This window comes from Phacochoerus africanus, chromosome 15, assembly GCF_016906955.1.
Source record: "Phacochoerus africanus isolate WHEZ1 chromosome 15, ROS_Pafr_v1, whole genome shotgun sequence".
Classification (NCBI taxonomy): domain Eukaryota; kingdom Metazoa; phylum Chordata; class Mammalia; order Artiodactyla; family Suidae; genus Phacochoerus; species Phacochoerus africanus.
Genome location: NC_062558.1, coordinates 114,384,250 through 114,400,810, shown reverse-complemented (window position 1 = coordinate 114,400,810; position 16,561 = coordinate 114,384,250). Strand labels below are relative to the sequence as shown.

General features: G+C 38.7%; 1 protein-coding gene across 8 annotated transcripts in view; it reads left to right on the top strand.

Annotated features, from left to right (window-relative positions):
• NT5C2 (5'-nucleotidase, cytosolic II) overlaps positions 1-16,561 on the top strand; it is a 105,452-nt gene that overhangs the window by 86,580 nt on the left and 2,311 nt on the right. For 4 of the 8 annotated variants that reach the window (XM_047761071.1, XM_047761073.1, XM_047761074.1 and 1 more), the window contains 13 exons: positions 798-893; positions 1,212-1,235; positions 6,142-6,233; positions 6,375-6,432; positions 7,454-7,547; positions 8,184-8,237; positions 11,307-11,390; positions 12,426-12,467; positions 13,547-13,654; positions 13,928-13,994; positions 14,727-14,897; positions 16,299-16,350; positions 16,464-16,524. In XM_047761071.1, the coding sequence (XP_047617027.1) occupies positions 798-893; positions 1,212-1,235; positions 6,142-6,233; positions 6,375-6,432; positions 7,454-7,547; positions 8,184-8,237; positions 11,307-11,390; positions 12,426-12,467; positions 13,547-13,654; positions 13,928-13,994; positions 14,727-14,897; positions 16,299-16,350; positions 16,464-16,524 (1,003 nt within the window). Of the gene's footprint in view, positions 1-797; positions 894-1,211; positions 1,236-6,141; positions 6,234-6,374; positions 6,433-6,576; positions 6,740-7,453; positions 7,548-8,183; positions 8,238-11,306; positions 11,391-12,425; positions 12,468-13,546; positions 13,655-13,927; positions 13,995-14,726; positions 14,898-16,298; positions 16,351-16,463; positions 16,525-16,561 lie in introns of those variants that run through there. The other 4 variants (XM_047761072.1, XM_047761076.1, XM_047761078.1 and 1 more) reach the window with 3 other exon arrangements.

The window sequence follows — 16,561 nt, the reverse complement described above, 5'->3', positions numbered from 1 at the left end:
TTGGACCTATCACCTATAGTCATAACTGGCTGGCCGCTGCTTTTTATCCACAAAACATCAGGACTTAGACATGATGGCATCCTGAGCTCATTTTTTTGGCATTGATTTTTTTTTTTTTTTTGAGCAGAGGCATTGTTTTTGAGGGAAAAAAAATGTCATGTAGGTTGTCTAAAAATAAAATGTACTTAATACTCATACAACTCTCAGTTTAATATGTAATATCTAAATCATGCTGTGTAGCCTTCCTGGAGAAGCTAGAACCTGGTTGTAGACCACAACTAGAAAGTGTAAGACCATCTTCAGATAACTTCTGCAGTTGAAAACCACTTCCCAGACTTGGAATATAACCAAGAATCAAAATAACTGAGTTGAAGGGAAAGACCATGCTCATAGCAGTGCCTACACCTGAAGTGGATTCCTTACACTTTCATCACCTACAAATGGAGGCGATTAACCAAAAGAATAAAAAGACTAATACAGTTACAAAAACAGATAGAATAGAATCAGCTGTATTAAGAGGAATTCTTGTTTACACCTTGCTTGATTAAGCCCTTATTTCTCACATAAAACAGTTGTGATTATTTATCTGGACAGAGAAAGTATTTGTTAGTTGCTCTGGGATTAATTCTTAAGACTTTACTTACTTTAGCCTCTAGGGTTATATTGTTTAGGACATACTTGAGTCGCCATAAAATTTTAATAAGATGAGGATTGGCTTGTGGCGATTGAGTAAATTCTACATTATGTTATTGCCTTTATTACTTTGCATGATTGATAATGTCTTCATTTTCATATAGGGGACTTGTCTTTGACACACTGTATGGAAATCTTTTGAAAGTTGATGCCTATGGAAACCTTTTGGTCTGTGCACATGGATTTAACTTCATAAGGGGGTAAGTACAAGGAACCTTTTAACCTCTTTCTAATGTTTTTATAGTTAAGCAATATGGAAATGACATTTTTCTCCCAAATGCAGTATACTTTCCTATTCCCTCATCATTAAAGAGCAATTCCTTTACATCGGGATACTTTAGGCAGTTAAGAACCAAATGACTTTTAAATATAGTTTGCAGTTACATTTTGTTTAGGTTAAGTGCCTTCTAATTATATAGCATCCAACAAAGCTAATCTTGAAACTTGCCCAAAAAGAACATTAGTGGCTTTGACTTATTTGAAATTCTAAGACTTTTATTTTCTCCTTTTTAATACAGTTCTCAGGTAGCTGCTCAGAAGAGGTATGTACGTAAAAGTGTTTTGAAAAATATAAAACTACAGCAGTGTAAATTACTAATATTTTTAACAACCAATACATTATTTTTATATGCTAATGAATATCTTAAGGTATTTGATCATGGTTAAATTTTCTTAAAACATGGGTTTAAACAGTGATGATATTTAAGACAAATAAAGATAAGTTTTATTTTCATAATTAGAATATTTCCACTATTCTTACTAATTTGGACATTCTACCCTAGTAATAAACAGCAGATAAAATTTACTGTGTGGTTTTTTTTTTTGGTAAAACATCCCAATTTTTTCTTTAAAAAGTCAATGTCACAATTTGACAATTTTTATAATTGTGGCTTTACACAATTATATATTTTCTCTGCTCTTGTACCACTTAATTTACTTCTGACAGTGTATTAGGGTCAGAGCAACTTTTAAAACCAAAATGGGTTGTTGCAGGCTATTATTCATTTTTAATGGCAAAGTTAAAAAAAAAAAAAAACAACACAGAGTCTGCATTGAAATTGTTAAAGAGACAGTGTATTTTTGGCTAATTCCTTTTGTGATAAGAGACGCAGACTAACTGAAACTGTATCAGAGTTTCCTTTATATCTGAGGTCACAGCAATGCCCTACTTGGAACTGAAGCATCTAATACAAGACTCTTTAGATGGTATTACACAGGCTCAAAGATTTCCAAGTACACATAGTGAGAACATATGAAGTAAACATCCTACCTTGACACACCTCGTTAGGCCAGTGGTTGTATCTGCCTTTCTTTCATGATTCCTCTCATGAAGGGTTTAAGATCCATGAATATCAAAAGATAGGATTTAGAATGTGAAGTGTCTACAGATAATACTAGAAACCCAAGCTATTTTATTTTATGTGTGGATATTGTCACTATAATTCGAATCCCAGTGATGAACCATGGTCCTACATATTAATGTCTAAAAAGGGATTTTTGTATTACTGGGTGGGAGGGTAGTCAGAGAGGGAAAGAAAGAGAAGCACGTCTGTGTCTTAGTAGGATTTACTAACTCAAGATGCACAGACCTCCTTTCTTCCCCCAAATAAGCCAATAAAGTTTCCATATAGCTCCTTTGGAAATAAATTTAATAGTGTTGCAGAAATAAATCATTTGTGGATAAATACAGAATCATTCAAACAGCGATTAACACTATATAGCCTTTAGAGTGAAAAAAGAAAAAAGCCCATGGAGAGGGAGAGAATAAGATGGAGGGAAAGGGAGATAGTTATTGAAGTATAGTGGTGGACAAGGTTGGAAGAGAAATTAGGGCTCCACCAAGCATCACCCTACATGCATTGCTAATGGGTTGGAGCCTCTTTTCAGACAATGGTAAAGGCTTTTATTTATTTATTTATTTTTATGTTTTTGCCTCTCTTGTGGCATGTGGAAGTTCCCAGACCAGGGATCAAACCCACACCACAGTTGCAGCCTATGCCACAGCTGCACCAGTGCCAGATCCTTAACTTGCTGTGCCACAAGGGAACTTCCCAATGGTAAAGGCTTTTAAAGTTTTAAACTAGGATAATATTGAGATCAAATCTTTATTCTTTGTGTCACAGATAGCAGTTCCGTGCTATAAGTGTTTTCTTCCCAACTCTGAGTCTACCATCCCTTCTTTAATGACACTTTACCTCCCTAAGAATTAATTTTTATTTTAAATGTATACTAGCATGACTTGGTACTTAATTTAAACAAAATGTAATTGCTGGCTGTATTTATAAGTCAGGTGGAGTTCTAAGTGCCTAATAAATAACTTAACTCTCTTTAGATAAAGGAATTACTCTTTAATGATGAAAGGAATAGGGACGTATATTATATCTAAGAGGACAGTATCATCTTTGCTAAACCTGACCGAGGAAAGCATATCATTACTATTCCTTTCTGCCTTAATTTTCATTGCAGAAAATCTTGGAAGGCTAGAAGATGTTGATATTCCACAAAGTTATTCTTTATTGAGAACTCTTATTTCAGAAGGGTGACTAAGAGAGCTAATGTGATTTTATATTCCTAACTAGAGTTTATGCCATTTGTAGTTAACAAACCCAAGCAGGAAGTTACCCAAGTTATTCTGAGTATGAACTTTAAATTTGGTGCCTTCTATTTAAACTAGTTAATCTTCATTTTTCACTGTAAGGTCTATGGATTTTTATATTTTTTTCTTCCTTTTGGTTTTTCTGTTATGTTTTATTAATACTAATCCTTTCCTCTTCTTGCAGTATTTTATTTCACTCTTCAACGTTCTCGTGCATCTCTAACAACTTCTGTTTATTTCACTGGCTTTTTTTTTTTTCCTTTGTAAACTCCGAATGTCCTCCAGGGATCTAGTCTTAGTCTCTTCTATCTCTGCACTCAAAGTGGCCTTGTCTACTCTCTATCTTCCTGAAGACTTCATCTATTACTTGCGCCTAGATGATCCCAACTATCTTTCAAGTTTGAATGTGTTTTAAGTTCTTAACTTTTGTTTCTAATTACCTTTAGAAATGTTTACCTTTAGGAGTTCCCATCGTGGCTCAGTGGTTAACGAACTGGACTAGTATCCATTAGGACTCGAGTTCGATCTCTGGTCGCTCAATGGGTTAAGGATCCGATGTTGCCGAGAGCTGTAGATCGCAGACGCAGCTCAGGTCCCTCATTGCTGTGGCTGTGGCATAGGCCGTCAGCTACAGCTCCAATTCGACACCTAGCCTGGGAACCTCCATATGCCATGGGTGCAGCCCTGAAAAGAAAAGATGGAAAAAAAAAAGAGAGAGAGAGAGATAAAGAAAGGTTTACTTTTAGTCTAACTTATTCAAAACAAAACTTCTCTTATGTCGACTTTTAATTTAGTTTTCATGCTTCTGTTAATGTTACCACCACCCTGTCAGAGACACCTTAGTGTGAGAGCATCGTCATCTTTGACTCTTATGTCCCCCATCTACCACATCCAGTCAGTTGCTTGTTTATTTTACCTTGGCAGTCTCTCTCTAATAATCGTTCTAATTTCCTCTGTGCCTACTTTGGGATATGCCCCTGCTGCTCTCATCTGGACTGCTGTAGTAACCACCTAACTGATTTCCCAATCCTTTGTCTCTGTGTCTGTTAGTTTTTGCTGCATAATAAATTATTTCAAAACTAGTGACTTTAAACAATGGCCATTTAGTTTAGCTCAAAATTCTGAGAGTCAGCTGGGCAGTTCTGGGATTGCTCAGCTGATCTAGAATGGTCTCACTCACATGTCTGGCAGTTGGCAGCCTGATGGCGGGGGCACCTCATTTCTGTATGTAGCCTTTTACGCTCCAGCAGATCTTCTCACTCTCATTCACATAGCAGCCTCCGAGTTCCAAGTGCAGCAGAAACAGGCAAGCCCCAACACAAAAGTGCTTTCCAGGTCTCTGCTTGGATCCCATTTGCTGCTCTTGAAGCCTGTATTCAAGGATGGAAAAATAGACTGAGTCTCTTAACTGGAGGACCTGCAGAGTCACATTGCAAAGGGCTGGGAAGGGAATTCCCATTGTGGCTCAGCGGGTAATGAACCAGACTGGTATCCATGAGGATACGGGTTCAATCAGTGGGTTAAGGATCCTGCATTGCCGTGAGCTGTGGTGTAGGTTGCAGATGCAGCTTGGATCCCGTGTTACTGTTGCTGTGGCTATGGTGTAGGCCCACAGCTGTAGCAACTCCCATTTGCCCCCTAGCCTGGGAATTTCCATATGCCACATTTGTGGCCCTAAAAAGCCAAAAAAATGGGGGGGGGGGGAACTGAGAAGAATTTGTAGCCATTTTTGCAACACACCTCATTTTTTTCTCCATTTTATCCTAACTCCTACTAATTTAATATTTTTACAGTTCAGCTCAGGTGATTTTATCCTTCTGCTTAAAAACTGTCATTGGTGCTCTGTTGACCCCGAATGAAGTATAAAAACAATAACATGAGAGCTCCCGTCATGGCCCGGGGTAACAGACCTGACTAATATCTATGAGGACACGGGTTTGATCCTTGGCCTCACTCAGTGGTCGAGGACCCAGTGTTGCCATGAGCTGTGGTGTAGGTGGAACATGTGGCTCGGATCCCACATTGCTGTGGCTGTGGTATAGGCCTGCAGCTGTAGCTCCAATTCCACCCCTAGCCTGGGAACTTCTATATGCTTAGAGTGTGGCCCTAAATAACATGATCTACCTCAATTCATCTTTTGAGTTGTTTTTCTCTGTTCCCCTTTCTCTACTTAAATTTCACTGGTTTCTGAATTGATCTGACTTTTAAGTGTCAGTGCGTATGCTACCACTTTCATGAATCCTTCCTGGATTTTCCTCTCCACATTCCTATGTTCACTTCTTTCCACTCCTGAGGTTGGAATGGTCTCCCTTTCCTCTCTTTTCTCATAGCTCTGCACCTTTCTTGTGGTAGTTGTGATGTTTTACCTTATTATAATTGTGTATGTGACTCACCTCCCTTACCAGATTGAGAACTTTTTAGGGGCTAGAACCAAGCTTGTTTATCTGTAAGAGTGACCCATGTGTATTATTTGGAACCCTGTCTTGCATGTAGCCACCAAAATATTTGAATTAATTTTTGAATGATGAATATTTCTCAGAGTTATTATAGTGCTATGGGTTTTTTTGTTTGTTTTTTTGTTTTTTTTGCCTTTTCTAGAGCCACTCCCGAAGCATATGGAGGTTCCCAGGCTAGGGGTCTAATCGGAGCTGTAGCCGTTGTCCTTCACCAGAGCCACAGCAACTCGGGATCTGGGCTGCGTCTGCGAAGTACACCACAGCTCACAGCAACGTCAGATCCTCAATCCACTGAGCAAGGCCAGGGATTGAACCCACAACCTCATGGTTCCACGACAGGAACTCCCTATTGTGCTATGTTTGAATGTCAGTTAATTTAAATTTTTTTTCTTTCAGACCAGAAACTAGAGAGCAGTATCCAAATAAATTTATCCAACGAGATGACACTGAAAGATTTTACATTCTGAACACACTATTCAACCTACCAGGTAGACTCCGTCTGTGCTTCTATACTGATATGTTTCCTTCTTTCCACAATCAATTTGTTGGTCTTTGCTCAAGGGGAGATAATGAAACAAGTTTTAATTATCTCACTTATAGCTTATGAATATCTATTCTTCATTTTTCAGAGACCTACCTGTTGGCCTGCCTAGTAGATTTTTTTACTAATTGTCCCAGATATACCAGGTATGTATATAGTATAATTTTCTTTTTCCAATTGATTTTTTTTTAATTAATGTACAGGGTTTTAGAGAACTGGCCATTGTAGGTCTTTTCTGCTTTTCTGAAGTGAATTTAGTGCTAGTGAGAGATGCCACATTGCCAGCCTGAGAGATGGGACAGCACCAGCAGCTCCATGCAGGCTCTCACCTCCCACTCGGCCCCCTCCTTGCCAGTGTGCTGCAGCCATGTTTGGAAGGGACCACTTCTGATTGGCTTCTCCTGGGAATGAAGACGGCCAGCAGAGGTGCTAATTGTGACAACTGAGTGGGAGGTTTGTGTGATGATTATCTGTCCAAGCAGAATTGCACTAAAACCCCCCGACTCATTTCACAGCAGCTACCCAGGAGCCATTCAGGGATGGTAATTTAGTTTCATTCCCAGGCCCAGCAAAATTTGATTGAGGAATAAATAATGTTTATCCTCCCTGAAGTAGAATTTTGCTTAAGTCTTGAACAAGTTGTTATTTCCTTTCTAGGAGGAATTGTAAGTTCAGCCATATGTACTAGAGTTGCTAACTTCTTATCCTCTTTAGGCCTTATCTACTTCAAGGCACTAAATTTAGTGGAGCACTAAGTCACTTAGATAAAGAGAAAATAGGCAATACCTTTGAACCTAGAGACAATGACGGAAAAGTCAGGGTGGAGAGAACCTAAATTACCCATTTAAAATGTTTCTTTGATGGAAACTTGTTTCTTAAAAGTGTTGGATAAAAGAACTGGATAATTTTGGAACTGGCCTTTTCACTTCCATTCAGTATATTCTTCTACCGTTTTTTATCTGTTCAGAGTTATTGTATTCCGTTGAACCCTATAGTCATCTCTGGTGGTCAAAATGGATTTTCATTAGGGGGTAATTATTTTCCAAATTAGCCAAACATCCTTTATCTTGTGGCAGTGGAACCTTTGGGTCCCCTGGGCAGTGTTTGATATTCACTTTATTTACCCTCTTTTGGATTCCCTGTCATGTTCTTTGCATCCTTCTGTAGCTGTGAAACAGGATTTAAAGATGGGGACCTCTTCATGTCTTACCGGAGTATGTTCCAGGATGTAAGAGATGCGGTTGACTGGGTTCATTACAAGGTACCTAGGAGCTGCTTCTTCACCTGTTTACTGTCTGGCATGTGTTTTTTATGATCTGACATTAACTTTCCAAGTGCAGATAGAGCATAATTTTTTGTCTGTTAAAAAAAGAGGGGATGGGGGATTACCCCCTAGGGATAACTCTCTAGAATACATTTGTCCTTATCTTTGGCTGTCCTGCTTACAGAGGTAATGCTGTTCTTTCCTCAGGGGTGGTGCCTGGCTTCTAGATCTTATTTCACTTTGCATTTCCCAAACTTAATAGAAGAGATTTTAGTGTTAGGATTATACTAACCATATCCTTTGATGATGGCTTATGGTTCATTTGTTTTTTCCGAATACCTCCGACTTGGCCGATAACATTAACTAATGAATATTATGTTTACATTTATTATAAACTATACTGAATAGAATATGAAATACCTTTTGATTTCTAGTTTAAAAATAAAAATCGTTTTATATTTTAAACACATTTTTTGAGGCCGAGTTGCATCAAATCACATCTGCCACTTTATCCTGGCTTTCTTTAGTTTGTCTACTTCTCCATCTTGAAATTACTAGACTTATAGTAGACATGATTTTTCTAATGGACTTAAAAGTTGATTTTGTTCTTATTTCCTTTTTTTCTTCCTCTAGGGCTCCCTTAAGGAAAAGACAGTTGAAAACCTTGAGAAGTATGTAGTCAAAGATGTAAGTAATAAAGGGAAAAATAGAGCTGCATGATAACTTTACCTATTAGGGAAATTAATAACAACCCTATTTATAATGCAGTGGACAAGGGCAGATATTTCTCTGTCTTGGCAGTTTAAAACATACTAAGTATAATCACCTAGAGTTTTCAGCTGGAGTGTGGGTCTTAGTTTTTCCTGTTTTTTTTTTTTTTTTTTTAGTCTTTTCAAGCACCACACCTACAGCATATGGAGGTTTCAGGCTAGGGGTCTAATTGGAGCTGTAGCCTCCAGCCTACGCTAGAGCCACAGCAACGCGGGATCCGAGCCTCATCTGCAACCTACACCACAGCTCAGGGCAACACTGGATCCTTAACCCACTGAGTGAGGCCAGGGATCAAACCCTCAACTTCATGGTTCCTAGTCGGATTCGTCAACCACTGAGCCACGATGGGAACTCCAGTTTTTCCTGTTTTTGATAGGCAAGACCCAGCATTTCATTTGTCCTTTTAGCTCTGATTATAATAATAGCAGCTAGAGCCATTACTGTAGGCACTTCACTGAGCTAAGTGATTACATGCATTATCCCATTTAATCTTCCATATAACCCTGAATTGATATTGTTCCCTCTGCTTTATAGTTGAAGAAACTGGGGACTAGGAGGATTAAATAAATTGCCCAAGTTCATACAGTTAGTAAGTAGTAAAACCAGGAGTCACACCTAAATGTAACTGGATCATAACCACAGTGTTACATCATCTCAAAAATGTACCTATGTGTGACAGTTATTGAAATTTTCTTTAACCTATCAACAGGGAATAAGGAGGAAAGTTTCAAACGACATTAGTGGAAAATCTAATACAAGTTTTATTTATTTATTTTATTTTTTCCTGTGGCATATGGAAGTTCCCAGGCTAGGGGTCAAATAGGAGCTGTAGCCACTGGTCTAGGCCACAGCCACACCAACGGGGGATCCGAGCCATGTCTGCAACCTACACCACAGCTCACAGCAATGCCAGGTCCTTAACCCACTGAGCAAGGCCAGGGATCGAACATACAACCTCATGGTTACTAGTTGGATTTGTTTCCGCTGTGCCACAGCGGGAACTTCCTAATAGAATTTTTTAGTATTTGTAATTTAGTTAAGAGCATTGTGCCAGCATTAATTTCTTAACTTTGATTATTATACTGGGATTAAAATGTTAATGTTAAGGGAAGTTGGATGAAGAATGTATGGGAACCCTCTGTATTATTTTCATAACTTTTCTGTAAGTTGGAAATTATTTCAAAATAGAATGTACACACAGACATATGTATAGCACTGAGATCAGATACTTCTTTCTTTTCTTACCGAGTAAAAGTAGCAGAATGCCGTATTTTCCCAAAGTACTTTGTAAAGATTATTTGATTTCAGGGAGGTCCCATGTGCCTCAGTCAGTTAGGATTTGGCATTGTCACTGCAGTGTCTCAGGTCACTGCTGTGGCATAGGTTCAATCTCTGGCCTGTGAACTGCCACATGCTACAGGCACAGCCAAAAAAAAAAAAAAAAAAGGAACATTGAGGGGTTCAGGAGAGGTCCCGGAGGATTTGAGTGAAGGAATCTATTTACTGTGAGAGAAGGAAAGGCTATTGTTCTTTCTGGTCACATCAGGAGTTAGAATTTCCTCATACGTCTGCAGGTGGGTCTGGGCATTTGTAGGTTGCATCCTATACACATCATGTCATTCTCAAGGTATTTCATAAAATGAAAGTACACACAGTGAAGCCGTATCTGATACTCTTCATCTAGAATACTTAGCTGATGTTTAAAATCAGCTTCTACTGATCGCTGACACACTTAATTCACTTACTTTAAGAGATTACAAGGTAATTTAAACTCTTTCCTGAGGTGGATATAATGAGGAATTTAGAGACATGTTTTTAATAAGCATATAAGCATTTCTATATTTCATATAGAAATCTATTCAGTCCATGTATATACTATGTATATAATACATAATTCCCACGTAATGATAATGGTCTTCTAAAGGCAAAATTATAAAACCAACCAACCAACCACCCACCCTGTAAAAGGCATTCCCTCTTCCTATTTCATTGGACAAAAGTCCAGTATTTGACTTCTGGACTTAATATATACTGATAGTCCCAGACTTAAGAGTTTTTGCCTTTAAAATGGTGTGAAAGTGATACACATTCAGTAAAAACTGTATGCCAGATAAACTGAATTTTGATCCTTTTCCAGGCTGTTGATATGCCCTGCAGTACTCTCATGATGCTGGGCCACAGCACTGAGCTATAGCTTCCGGTCAGCCACGCCATCTCAGGGGTCAGCAACTTATCTAGCCATTCCTCTTTTCACTTGCAGTATTCCATAAATTATATGAGATAGTCAACACTTTATTTACTTATTTATTTATTTTTGTCTTTTTGCCTTTTCTAGGGCCGCTCCCACGGCATAGGGAGGTTCCCAGACTAGGGGTCTAATAGGAGCTGTAGCAATGTGGGATCCGAGCCGCATCTGCAACCTACACCACAGCTCACAGCAACGCCAGATCCTTAACCCACTGAGCAAGGCCAGGGATTGAACCTGCAACCTCATAGTTCCTAGTCAGATTCATTAACCACTGCACCACAATGGGAACTCCACTTTATTTTATTAATTAATTAATTAATTTACTTATTTATTTACTTATTTTTTGTCTTTTTGCCTTTTCTAGGGCCACTCTCACAGCATATGGAGGTTCCCAGGCTAGGGGTCCAATCGGAGCTGCAGCCGCCAGACCACACCACAGCTCATAGCAACACTGGATCCTAAACCCACTGAGCGAGGCCAGGGATCGAACCCGAAACCTCATGGTTCCTAGTCAGATTCGTTAACCACTGAGCCACAACGGGAACTCCGACTCCACTTTATTTTAAAATACTTTGTGTTAGATGATTTTGCTCACCTGTCGACTAATGTATGTTCTTGGCACATTTAAGGTAGGCTAGGCTGTCATGTTCGGTGCATTATCAGGACATAACCCCATCATAAGTGGAGGAAGATCTGTGCATTTTAATGTTTTGCTTATCATCATAATTACATTCCAGGGAAAACTGCCGTTGCTTCTGAGCCGGATGAAGGAAGTAGGGAAAGTATTTCTTGCCACCAACAGTGACTATAAATATACAGATGTAAGTGCTAAATATTCATGTTTGTTTATTTATACAAAGAAATTATTTTGGACTGAAGAACTGTTAAAATAATGAGAAAGATAGTTTTTAAGTAGAGTAATTTTTTGCCATTTCATTTTGAAAGCAGAAATGAAAAAAGCAAAAATACGGCATGCATCAGAGTGGTTCTCAAATTTTTCTAAATATTTCTTTTGACTATTTTCCCTGATTACAATTGGCTACTTGAAGGTTTTCATTTTGGGGGTGTTTAAAACATTCATGCTGATTAAAATGTCTTCTTTGTCATTTCTAAAACTTGAGAAATCACACCCTTTATTGCACATGTGTATGTTCATACCCTCCCTGCTTTTGGGAGCCAGACAGTAATAGATGGTGCAAAGATGTCTTGACTCTGAGCCATCAAATTTAATACCTGATAACTTAAAAAAAAAAATTTGTAAACCATCTATAATGGAAAAAATAAAAATCATTATAAAAAATTTTTGCAATGATTAAAGCCTACAGAAAAGTCGATTTAACTCCTTAACCTCATATACTTTTGCTAAGGCAGTTACAAGTTCATAGTACTAGCAAGAAACTCAGCGTTCCCTAATCCTTGTTATGTAAAATGTTGATTTAGAGATGTGATAATTCAGAGTAAGCAAGTTGGAACAAGCAGTAGGAAGGCCAGGGTGTGTCATTTCCATGTGAGTTATTAGTTTTTCCTACACCCGTATCTCACATACCCCTTACCTCCAAATATATGTTCCAGTCTACTAGGAAAATTGGATATAGGTGAATCTGTACAAAATTATCTCCTAGAAGAAGCCAATGTTCTACTGAGAATGTCAGAAGCTTGCTTTTGTTTGTTAAGATCAAGCATTAATTTTTGGTTTACACTACTATCTCATAAACTTTAGAGGTAACAAGAATGTGATGAATCCTATACTGAAAAAGACATGTTTTATAAAAAGTTTGTGTGTGATTTTTTTAGGTGTCAAATATCTCTTACAGAAGTAGTATATGGACCTTATGTTGAATTTTTTTTCTTTCCAGAAAATTATGACTTACCTGTTTGATTTCCCACATGGCCCCAAGGTACTCTATGTAACTTAATAGACTGTTGCTTTAGTAATAATCTGTTTAATCATCCTGAAATATTGAGGGTAAGGAATTGATCAGGAGCCATGTAGAAATCTTCATTAATATGATTAGCAGTAACACAGAAGTTAGGCTAAAGTTGCTAGCAATTTGAAAACTTGGTAGATAGAAATAAGAGATTCCTGTGGTATTTAATAGGGTAGGATCAGAATAACTTTATGCCCAAGAAGTTCTGTACAGAATTATTAAATTTGTGTGGCAGTGAAAGGAATTTTCAGGTTGAGGAAGATAATCTGAGAAGGAGAAAATGTGTATAATCTTGACAACTTCTAGATTCTGCTCTTATTGCTGCGTTTTATGCCAAGAGAACAGCTAACCTTGATGCTTAGCAGGTAGTATCATTCCTGCACTATTTTACCTAGATCTAAGGAATACACATTGCAGTTTAGTCACTAGGCCTCTTTAAATAAATATACATCAGTAAATAACTCATGTTGATATCACTCAAAAGGACAGTATGCAGTGCTCTTCAGCTTGACCTTAAAAGGTTAATGCTGTGGTTCCAGTTGAGGATGGAAATAATGTTAATGGGCGTACCTTCTACATTAGTGCTGTGATTAGCCTGCAGTATAAGCCAAAGGCCAATGTGTACCTGGAGCCATCATTCTGAGAACATAACCCAGGAAATTTGGGTTCCATGTTAGTTGTGTACTGCAGTTCTATGCTAATCTGCCTATTTCCTAATGTTTCTTTATATGTCTTACGTCTCTCCTTAGTCCCTGTGAGCCTCTTACAGCCCATTTTAGAGTATGAACACACCTTCTTTGATATGTTAAATTGCTTGAAGTAAATTAGTAGGGTGAAATGATTTAAAATAGATTGTTAGAGTCATTATATTTTCACTTTGCCTGCTTCCAAAAGGATGTGGCTTATAATTAGCTACACTATGTTTTTAATAAGTGTGGTTTTCTGGTTACACTTAGTATTTCTACATTCCTTTCATCTGAGTGAGATTAAATACGAGTGCCCTAAAGTTAGGAGTGATGTGTTGGCTTTTGCTGTTTCTCCCTTATCAGCCTGGCAGCTCCCATCGACCATGGCAGTCCTACTTTGACCTGATCTTGGTGGATGCGCGGAAACCACTCTTTTTTGGAGAAGGCACAGTACTGCGTCAGGTGGATACTGTAAGTTGAGAGAGGATGGTCTGTCTGTGAGCACATTATCCTTCATATTTCTCCTTTCCCCACTCCTACTCTCCCTAAGGAAATAGGTATTTTTAATTTATTTGCCATCGCTCTTTGAAATTCATCTAAGAGTTTTGGTCTTAAGATAGCTGAATAATTCAAATGAATAAAGTTCAAAAGTAACATTCATTTGGCTGTCTAGCCAAGTAGCATCTTGGTGGAGATGGTGATAGAATAATAAAGCATTACAAAGTTCATATTCTCTTTTCACAGAAAACTGGCAAGCTGAAAATTGGTACTTACACGGGCCCCTTACAGCATGGCATCGTCTACTCAGGGGGTGAGTCCCATACTACCCTTTATTTTAGTGTAAGTCTTGGCTCAGACCTCACCTCGAAAGCTTTGGTGTCCTCCTGGGACAGCACCTCATATACCCTTGAGTATTCTAAAGATATCATCTACTGAAGGTAAACACGTCAGTCACTTGCTAATACGAGTCAGGGAGAATGGGTTTAAGATCTTAGTATCTGCTAATGAATCTTGGATTTTCACTGAAAGGATCAGGTTTTTGGTTTTGTTTTGCTTTTTTTTCCCATCCTCCTTTTACCTATTTGAAACATTTTCTCAGTGTCTAGAATCATGTGGGGGTGATTCCCAAAGTGTCTTTAAGGGATTTTTAGGAGCCCCTGTGGACACAGATGCGTATTTTGTTGGAATGAGAAACATTCGAACAAAGCCAGCTTAATGGCAGATCTGTGATGAGAATGGTGGTGGTACTTTGGAGGATTATATTCCCTAAAGCTGAGACATGTAGTTTTGTTGCTCCTGGATTTGGTGATCAAGAGCTCTGGTCAGCGCAGTGAAGCTAAAGGCCTTGTCTTAGAGGCAATAAAAAGGATAATGAAAAAATACAGTGGTGAGTCTTTGTCTTTAAGAAGGTGAGCCCTTTTTCTAATCTGCTCCTCACATAATTAAAAGAATCTGCGCAGTGCTTAATGGTTATGGTGCTTGGAATGCTGGTTTTTAAGATGGAGACATTTTTGTTTTCTCATTGTTTATTCCATTGTTTCAGGTTCTTCTGATACCATCTGTGATCTGTTGGGAGCCAAGGGCAAAGACATTTTGTATATTGGAGATCACATTTTTGGGGACATTTTAAAATCAAAGAAACGGCAAGGCTGGAGAACTTTCTTGGTGATTCCTGAACTTGCACAGGAGCTGCATGTGTGGACTGATAAGAGTTGTAAGGAACCATTACTCTTTATAAATCTTTGACATAACTAGTTTATATCTGAATAGCTAGCTATCAGTCAGTCTGCTTTGATGACCAGTACTTTAAATGCAGGGGGTCAGAGGGAGTAAAAAGATGGACCCCTGTATTTGGACACCTCCTCCTCATATAACCAGATATTTCATAGAAATGCCGAATTTTGAGAGGTTGCTTAGCCTTCTTGAATCTGTCCCTTCAAAGTTAAGTAGAGGGTGTTTCTGTTCTGAGTTATGTTACAGTAGCACCTAAACCATGAGTTCTGCTTTCCTTTATAGCCTCTTATTCGTCCACCCATGCCTGCTAGTTCCAGTCTCTGCTACCAGCTCCTGGCTGATTCTGGGCATTGGTGGTTCTGAGTGTTTATTACTTGGTGTTTTTAATTTCTTCTTCTGAGCAGTAGAGAAAGAAGCATTCTCTGAGCTCAGTTATACTGCGTGCACTGAACTGGGCTGTAACTCTAGCTGTGTAAAGATGTTTGACATACGTACCAGTTCTCCAGCCAGCCCTGGCTAGCAGCACTCACAGTGTGGTGGAAGATCCTGCCTCTGGAAACTCAGCCTGCCTCAGGTGGTTCCCCTGGCTCCACCACCTAATATCTTCATGCTCTTAGGCAAGTTACTGAGACACCCTGCACCTTAGATCCTCAGATGTGAAAATGAGGCTGCTGAGACTTAACCAAGGCCACGTGTGTATAAAGATAAAAGTGACAGCCTTTCTCAACCAAGGCTCCTCTTCTAAACCACAGAACAGAGAAAATTATTTGACTGTCAGTTCTCCCAAAGATAGTAGATAAAATGTTACATACAGTGGATACCTCACAGCTTAATTCTCTTTGGGGAACCCAGGTTGAGAAGGGCTGGAAAATATAGAAAGCATGCAATAGATATGGCTGTTGCTGTTGCTTGTACTTCATGGTGGGATTTTTCTGGCTAGCCTCTCAGCTGCATTTTCAACTTCCTACCTATGAAATTTTAGAAATCTAGTTGATTTGGTTCTATTTTCTGGACTCGTGACTCATTCTTTTACCTAAAAACAGAAGTGTTAACACTTGCTTTGCTGACAAACCTGAGATGGGAAATGAACTGGCACTTTGTAAGCTCAGAATCAGCATCCAGTTGGGAAAGTCGTATGTGGTCGGTGGTTTTAAGTAGGAGGAAAGGTAGTTAAAGAGGAAATTCTGGCATCTGCTGCCAGATTCCAAGCAGCATGTCAGCAGGTTCTCCTAAAGGCAGGGAAAGGAAGTCATTTTATATACTCAGCTACAGCTTTACTTTTTAGTCATTACTACAACCTTTTAATTTAGTTTTAGCAGCAGTTAAAAACTAGATGCCTTCTAATTTACTTAAAACACTTTCCTTTCCTTTCAAACTTTAGCACTTTTCGAAGAGCTTCAAAGCTTGGATATTTTCTTGGCTGAACTCTACAAGTAAGTTTCCTGATTATAAAAACTTCTTCCCTGAAAACCACCCACTTCCTCAGGCGCTGCCTAGATGTAAGATATCCTTTCTCGAGATTTTCACTGATTTTTCTTGTCTCCAGGCACCTTGACAGCAGCAGCAATGAGCGCCCAGACATTAGCTCCATCCAGAGACGGATTAAGGTATCTAGTTGGAATTTGGGAGAAAACTTGGAAAATA